General features: G+C 42.2%; 1 protein-coding gene across 1 annotated transcript; it reads left to right on the top strand.

Annotated features, from left to right (window-relative positions):
* The first annotated feature begins 3,720 nt into the window (after positions 1-3,720).
* Positions 3,721-8,040, top strand: LOC125528732. Its single transcript, XM_048693171.1, has 5 exons — positions 3,721-4,308; positions 4,870-4,996; positions 5,073-5,273; positions 6,691-6,769; positions 7,250-8,040. Exons 2-4 carry the CDS (start codon positions 4,901-4,903, stop codon positions 6,739-6,741), a joined length of 348 nt encoding a protein of 115 aa, XP_048549128.1. The 5' UTR covers positions 3,721-4,308; positions 4,870-4,900; the 3' UTR covers positions 6,742-6,769; positions 7,250-8,040.
* Positions 8,041-8,751: the final 711 nt, after the last annotated feature.

Here is an 8,751-nt window from a genome sequence, read left to right as displayed (position 1 = left end):
ATAAATTCTTTGGGTCATATCTTCGTCAAATATGTAAAAATACTTCCTTTCCTAGTTCAAAAATAATTCAAGAATATTCATTTTCCTATTCTGTTCACAGCATCACTTTATGAAGGAAGTGCTATTTATATATTCTTGATTGCCCTAGGAATTTTTGGGCACTCTTTTCTATCCAAATCATTGCCGCATGACAAAATTCAGCTCCATTTGCCTGGCAAATCTTGCTCGGCAAATTTCCAAAGTTTTTGTCCACCTAGAAGCATTGTGAAGGAAGTACCTTTTTTATATATCCAAATGACATTAAATTTATACAGTTTCTTCATATGCCCAAATTATCACCCTCCTCCAAATTGTAGCTCAGTCAAATCATCTATGTGAGCCCAGGTTCATTTTATATTTTATGGCCAGATTGGCACGTTGCAAAGTAAGTGTTATCTAGACCCCTCCTATTACCCTCAAACTCTTTGGGCACTCTTCCATACCCAAATAATTGCCACATGATAATATTCAGCTCCATTTTCCTAGTAAATCTTTCTCATGAAATTTCCAAAGTTTCTACCTCAAGGGAAGCTTTGTGAAGTAAGTACTAGCTAGGCTTACCCAAATGATATGAAAATCTACCAAGGCATGACCATACCTATGTAACTTACCTAAACCAAATTTGAGCTCATTTCATTCATCCAATTTCTCTCACTAGTTTTCCCAAGTTTCTGTCCATAGAAGAGCATTGTGAAGGAAGTACCACTTTGGCATGTCCAAATGGAATGAATTTTCTACAGTGCTTTCCAATGCCCAAATAACCATCCTCCACCAAATTTCAGCTCAATCCATTCATTATTTTGAGCCCAGCTTCAACATTCATATTTCTGTCCAGTGTGGTACTTTGCAAAGCAAGTACCACCTAGGATCCTCCTTTTGATCTGAAAATTTTCGAAGACATTCTTCTTAGTATATGATCATCCTCAGCCAAAACTCAGGCCCATTGGCCATGTGCATTTCCTGTACTACCAATCAAACACTTGGCTGCTAATTCATCTTTGAGCATAGGTCGGTCTCCTCGTGAGATTCTTCTGTTGCAATTTTCTTCCTAGAACCTCCCTGGGGAGTGCCCAACCCACTATACATGCCTAGGCCTCCCAGAATGCATGTCAACGCCAAGGTCACGCGGTGACCACGCACCAGGCATGCGAGTTCACGTGATTTGGAGTTGGGGCCCTGGGCCACCATCCAAACCTCAATGTATCACCACCAAACCATGTATTTATACTTAAATAGATACTTATGTAACTAAAAATGATTTTTGGAAAAAATAAAGAGCAAACAATAAGGCAGTTGCAGTTCAAATTTGACCCGCTTCCTCCCGAATCGGCGGGAATTTGTCTTTTTCACCAGAGGTGGATCAAAACTTTTGACACCCAAACATTTTTTCAATTGTGCATTAAATATGGCCTAGTAATTTATAAAATTAATTTGGTCCAATTTTGCAACAAATATATGGTAGGTCCTTCACAAAAAAAATCATTTCGGGCACTCGAAAAATGGAAAATGAATTTTCCGTGCAAAGAAAATGAAAACTCCCTTAGGCAACATTGTTTGGAATTCCAAGATGCACCCTTGTGCACAATATGAGATCATTTGAACAAACTATGCCATGAATGTGGCCATAAGATTGATCATTTGGCTTGAAAACCCTAAATCTTCACGCGTGATAGCTCATTTCTGAGAACACTTTATTAAAACAATTGCCGTATTATAAGTTTATTATTTTTCCTGGAAACTTGGTCACATATGATGACACAATGCGAAGGTTTCCCAATTTTTTTTTTTTTGAATTTTTTATGCCCGTTTCAAAATGCGGTCAAAACTGCGGGCATGGCCGTTCCTAGCTAGTGGTCGAATCTTGGAATTTTTTTGGTGTTTCTCTGATTAAATAGATACTTATGTACCTATAAATGATTTTTGGAAAAAATAAAGAGCAAACTATGAGGCAGTTGCAGTTCAAATTTGACCCGCTTCCAACTGAATCGGCGGGAATTTGTCTTTTTCACCAGAGGTGGATCAAAACTTTTGACACCCAACCATTTGGTCAATTGTGCATTAAATATGGCCTAGTATTTTAGAAAAATGATTTGGTCCAATTTTGCAATAAATATATGGCAGGTCCTTCACAAAAAAAAACTCATTTCAGGCACTCAAAAAATGGAAAATGAAATTTCCGTGCAAACAAAATGAAAACTCCCTTCGGCAACATTGTTTGGAATTCCAAGATGCACCCATGTGCACAATATGAGATCATTTGAACAAACTATGTCATGAATGTGGCCATAAGATTGATCATTTGGCTTGAAAACCCTGAATCTTCACGCATGATAGCTCGTTTCTAAGAACACTTTTTAAAAATAATTGCCGTATTACAAATTTATTTATTTTTCTGGAAACTTGGTCACATATAATGACACAATGCGAAGGTTTTCCAATTTTTGATTTTTTTTGAATTTTTTATGCCCGTTTCGAAATGCGATCAAAACGGCAGGTTTGACCGTTCCTAGCTAGTGGTTGAATATTGGAAAACTTTTGATATTTCTCTGATTAAATAGATACTTATGTACCTAGAAATGATTTTTTGAAAAAATAAAGAGCAAACTATGAGGTAGCTGCAGTTCAAATTTGACCCGTTTCCTCCTGAATGAGCGGAAATTTGTCTTTTTCACGAGAGGTGGATAAAAACTTTTGACACCCAACCATTTGCTCAATCGTGAATTAATTTTGGCCTAGTATTTTATAATATTTATTTGGTTCAATTTTGCAACAAATATATGGTAGGTCCTTCACAAAAAAACTCATTTTGGGCACTCGGAGAATGGAAAATGAATTTTCCGTGCAAAGAAAATGAAAACTCCCTTAAGCAACATTGTTCGGAATTTCAAGATGCATACTTGTGCAAAATTTGAGATCATCTGAACAAACCGTGCCATGAATGTGGCCATAACATCAGTCATTTAAGCCATGAACACTTTTTTAAGATAGTTATCATAGTCCAGGTTTGTTATTTGTCCTCTTCATCCTTTTGAATCGGGGGATAATCTTGCTCCTCTCTCGCTATTCCCCTCTGCAACCTTCATGTCCTCTCTCCTTGATAACCTCTCCTCAGTCTGTGCCCTCTCCCCCCCGGTCGGCGAAGATGCCGCTGCTGTGATGGCTGCGGTTCGACGATAGTGGTGACGATTTGTTGATGTGAGGGGTGTTGAAGCTCATGGTGTGGGGCAGTGATGCGTGGCGCCGCAGGCTGCTGGGTAGTGGCCATCGGTCATGCACACGACGATGGTGTCGCAAGGCCGCTGGGGGTTGCAGCAGAAGGTGGTGCTGCAATAGTCAACGGTGATGCAACATAGCATCACCGTGGACTGCCGGTGCTGTGATCCAACATTGTCGGGACCGACGGAGTTGCAATGAAGCATTGTCGGGCCACCAGTGTTGTGATGTAATATTGTCAGGGGTCGCCGGAGTTGCAACGAAACCTCCCCGAGTTAGTCAATATGGTATAATGTTTTTGAAAAATGAAGTGGTGCCCTTTTGCAACTAATATTGGATATGTTATTTACATTGGTGAGAAAATATGTAAGAGAAACAAAAGAAAAAAAAACAATTGCATAAGCTTAATCATCATTGGTGGAAACATATGTGCCATGGATCGATGACATGGCACACGTCCATCCATCCATCTGCCGCCGCCACCTCTCCCTCGCGCCGCCACCAGCACCACTCCTTCCGAGCGCGTGCCGCCCATCATCCCTCCTCTCCTCCTATCTCGCCGCCCATTCATCCGAGCCCGACGACGCCAGATCCGCGCGCAGCCCATCGTTCCGCACCTCCCGCAGCAGATCCAGGGCACTGCCGAACCTCACTGCCGACAGATGCACCGCCGCCCTGCAGCCTTGGCGTCGCGGCCGGCTGGCTCGCCGGCGCGCGCGTGCTTCGATGCACGCCGCTCCGTCCAGCTGGATCCTCGGACGGCCCCCGTCCACCTCGCGCTGTAGGGAGGGGTCCATCGTCTCCTCGGAGGAGGGGGCGGCCATGTTTGTTGTACTCCACCCTAGCAGTCGATCCCGGTCGTTGCTGCTTCACCAGCCTCCTCCTCTGGCATCTCCGCAAGGGCACCCGACGCCAGGCAGGCCGTCGACGCGCTGGACCTCAAGGCCGGTTGTGCTGCTCCTTCTGCCAGCGTCCTTCCTCGACAACGTCCCCGACCTGCATCCAGCTGCTCCTTCCCCAGCCCTCCTCAACTTCGCTCCTGGTGAGCTTCTGTAGGTGAGACAACTGACTCCATCTGGTAGAACTGCTGCTGTAGTTTGGGTGTAGCCGCAATTGTTGTAGGTTGGGTGTATAGAACAACAACATCTGAAGATTGTTTGATGTTCAGGGGTTCATCTGTGTTTTACTTGTTGCTATATGACTTCTTGTTAAGGTAATCACTAGGCGTATGGTAGTTTTGCCTGGCTTTCACCATGCTGTGGACATTAATCTTGCAAGGACTCTTTCAGTTATGTCCTGTTAGGGGGACATGGAAATTTCAGTTATGTCCTGTTAGGGGGACAAGCAAGTGTTCGGTGAGTCACTTAACTGATGGAATAAGGTGTCTATACAAATGCCGAAAAATTATGTACAAAAGTAGAAATAGAGCTCGGCAAAGCTTGACTTCTATAGTTCAATGCGCGAGGCCGTCAAGGCACGATTCAGTCAACAAGTTTTCGGAATACAAATTTTGTGCCCTGTACATGACAAGCATTTGTAAGAACTTTTGCACATTTATAAGACCCTGTTTTTATACATCTGTGTAAAACAGTCCAATGTGATTCTAACTGCTGATAGTTCATCCAGAAGAAAAAGGAGAACGGGCAACATGGAGAAAGATGCGGTGCTGGTGTGCATGGTCCTGGGCTTTCTGGGCTCCGTCGCGGTCACCCTCGGCTTCGTCGCCAACAACTACAGCTCCAAGGCATGGATCCAAGATTGAACATCACAATTCTCTTCTCATCAATTCGATAGATCTGTGCTAACTGAGTATATGTTAGTCCGTGCAGTACAACGGGACGAACTGCGTGTACCGGAGCCCGTCGGCGACGGGTCTCGGCATCCTGGGGGTGTTCCTGGTGTTCATCAACCAGGTCATCCTCGCCACCTATGCCAGCAGCTGGTGCCTCTGCCTGTTTTGCTGCTGCCCCTGCTGGACCAAGCGCCGCTGGCTGGCGCCAACATCGTCCAAGTGGAACCCAGTATATAGTTCGGACGCTGATTTAACTAGTTGAAACCTGTCCATTATTAACTAACCCCTATTTCTTGATGGTGTCTACCTCCACGGGATATAAAATGTGTCAATGTTAATATTGCACTGGTCCTTGTTGCTCTGTTGGCGTTAGTTACCTTCTTGTCAAATACTCCCTCCATCCCACGATATAAGACGTTTGTGCAAGCTAACATTGCTTGCAAAAAATTCTTAAATTATGGGACGGAGGGAGTAATAGAAGGTGAATTCTTATACACTTTTAAGTCCTGTTAATAACTATTCAGGGGGGGCATATTCGTTTCATGAATCATCTATAAATATCATTCACGTGGTACTGGGTCAGTTTCTAGCTACCATTTCTATACACATTATCTGTGGGTTGGCGCTAGTAGTTTCATGACTTGCTATTCTTATTCAAGTGGGCGAACTAAGTCATTTTTATTCAGTTTGTGTTCTGCTATGCCAAAGCCAGAAATATGAGCAACACTGTACACTTTTCACCACTCCACTCCCTCCCATGCAAAATCATCCTCTCAGCTCTCACCCGTCGACGGGGAATTTTCCAATCGACACTTCATTTCGTTGCTAGTACGTATTACACACACATGCTCCACAGCAAATCCAACTGCATTCTCTTGTCAATTTAGGACTGGTAAGTAGGTGCCGCTGAGTCTGAGTGAGTGGTAAACAGTATAGAGCTCGGACGCTAATCAAGTTGATTTAACTAGTAGATGTCTAGATTAAACCTGTCCATTATTAACCCCTGCTCCTTGATGATGTCGATGTCCACATCCACAATATGTAAACGTGTCAACGTTAATATTTCACTGATCCTTACTGTTTTGTTGGCTTTAGTTAACTTTTTGTCATATAATAAAAATGTGATCTCGTTATACAATTTTGGGTTCTGTCAATTAATAGTTTGGAAAGCCTACAAGCCCTCTTATAGTTAACTAAAAGGTTGTTGAACATTTTTAACAACTGACTGTTGGACATTCCCATGCTGCACGTCACTGATTATGTACAACTTGGTACAAAATTGGTCTGATATTAGTTTTATGTCACAAAAGTAGGGAGGTTCCTGCTGCTTATTAGTATCGGCTTTGGATTATTACAGTGTTTGGTTCACCATTGTACTGATTATCTTGGTGAGAATTTGTTTAATAACTGGAATACATTGTCTGCTGGGAACTCTATTTACCTTTGCATACTATTACAAATGTCTGTGAGGGTCCTTTGTGCTACTACTATAATTTCATTCATGAATTCTGCACATAGATTTTTCATCCTGCTATAAAATTGCTTGTGCCTGAATCTGTTTGCCGTTGCTAGTCAGAAGTCGATTATTACTGGTGTGTTCAGGATTCTATTTCTGTCATCTAAAATATGTGTTAATTCTGATACAGCATAAAGATCTATGTGAGCCCTCCTGGATGGGGCTTCTGTTGGACCTCTGATTGAGCTCCCCATAGACTTTGACCCAAGGTAAACACGAATTTGCTTTTGTTGTTGCTGCAAATGTCCCTGTCTTGTAGAGAATAGTTTATGAGGAAACCCTGTGGTAACAAAACCATATGTCCTGGGAGTGTGACATGTACTGTTTGTGAATGCCTGCGATTGGATTATTGGATATCTGCAGATTATATGTCCTTATCCATCATTGTCTGGTTGTTCTTGCAAGCATTATTAGTTAGGTTGTGTAGGTGCCAAATTCTGCTTCTGGATTAGTCTATTGTTCTCCTCAGACCCTCCTTTTTCCTACATTGTCTGCTGTTTGGATGGGCCGCTATCATTATAGTCTTTTAATTGATGCTACCTATATTGACAGTTTGTACCTGGGCCCTTCGCGGTGGGGTTTGGACTCTTGTCATTTTGTTAAAGGGAATATGTGTCCAGTCAATGCATGCTCTGGATGCTAGCTAGTCCTACTGGGCAATATAGCTAATACTTTTCTTATTCTCGCAGACCCGACGAGGCCATGAATCTTACCTTGCTCGAGCGCATCAACCCCGACCATGGCACCACATTCACAGTCTTGAGGTAGCTGTGCTGCAACTACATCAACGCTATCTTCTCTGACTAGATAAGTCTCCGGTCTATCCCATTATTTTCTTTTGTTCTTTGGTCGATGGGCCATGATGCCATTGTGTTGATTCCCTATGTGATGCAGAAGCTATGGTGTTTTGTTTTAAGTCTGTTGTAAATTGTAATTGATAATGATTTGTGTAAAATTAGTGTAGAACATATGTCTTGTTATCTTAAATCGTTCGTGTCGTGCTCAATGAACCATCAAAGATTAAATCGTTTTCTGCGTTCAACATCTAGAACCATTCTGGGAGTTTTGGTATACATGCAACAACTATGCCTTCTTGTATTCTGAACAACCATTTCTGGAAGTTTTGGTATTCATGCAACAGCTAGTCCTTGTGGTTATTATGGTTACATGTTACATGTAGAGATGGTTCATAATTTAGTCCCTAGCTGCTTTCTATATTTGTTTTTATTTTGTTTCTAACTCTTTTGGTTAATTGTTAGATGCCTTTGTTCAGCCTGTACGGACATATCCAGAAATGGTGTTTCCTCTCATGTAAAGAGCTCCAGCTTGAAAGTGAAGAAGACTGGAGTGTATTTGTAGTAGGTTTATATGTTGTGATGGTATCACATGTAATGGTGAAATGAATTATGTAAAGATTGTGCTATTGCCAATATTGGCATGTGGTTTGATAATTCTCATTTGTTTGCTGTTTTGACTGAAATAATTGTGTGGAAATTGAAACATTGGCTGTCTTTAATTAGAACTTGACAAGTGGGACCTAATAGTATTTGGCATATAAAAAGGTGATTTTCCAAATAATATTTACAGGAAAAAACTAAAAAATAAGGAAATGGACTGTAATAAGGCCGAGGCCCAATCGAGAAATAGATGCCAACAAAAAAAGGAATGGTCCAAGAAAGTATCACGACCTTGGAAATAAAAAGGCTGCAATAATGGGCTTGGCCCATGAAGCCGATCAAAAATTGACGGAAAAATAATATAAAAAGACTGAATTGTTGGGCTTGGCCCATGTAAAACACTCAATCGGACCAGGCTGAATCTTATCAACGACCTTCTCAATTGGTCGCAATTTTGCCACGTCGGATGCCTACGTGGCCTGGGGAGGCTGCTAGTGACCAAAACAAAACAGTAGACATATTTTGGTCGTAAACGTCTACGACCTTCTTATAGAGAAGGTCGTTAATTTCAGTTTACGACCGCCAATTTTTGACCATCTGTTTTTGGTCACAAAAAGATCGCAAATAAAAAACAATGACCTTTCAGTGACCAATAGTCAAGGTCACAAGTTGACATATTTCTTGTACTGCTAGTCCAGTCGCCGTTTGCCTCCTCGCCGCCCGGATCCGGCCGTCTCCGCGTCGTCCGCGCCCCTGCCTTGTTGGAGAACGACGTCCCGCACCTGGCCCTCACG

This window comes from Triticum urartu, unplaced genomic scaffold (genome assembly GCF_003073215.2).
Source record: "Triticum urartu cultivar G1812 unplaced genomic scaffold, Tu2.1 TuUngrouped_contig_5072, whole genome shotgun sequence".
NCBI classification, from domain to species: domain Eukaryota; kingdom Viridiplantae; phylum Streptophyta; class Magnoliopsida; order Poales; family Poaceae; genus Triticum; species Triticum urartu.
The sequence above is the reverse complement of the archived record's forward strand: the minus strand, read 5'-3'. Positions and strand labels throughout refer to the sequence as shown.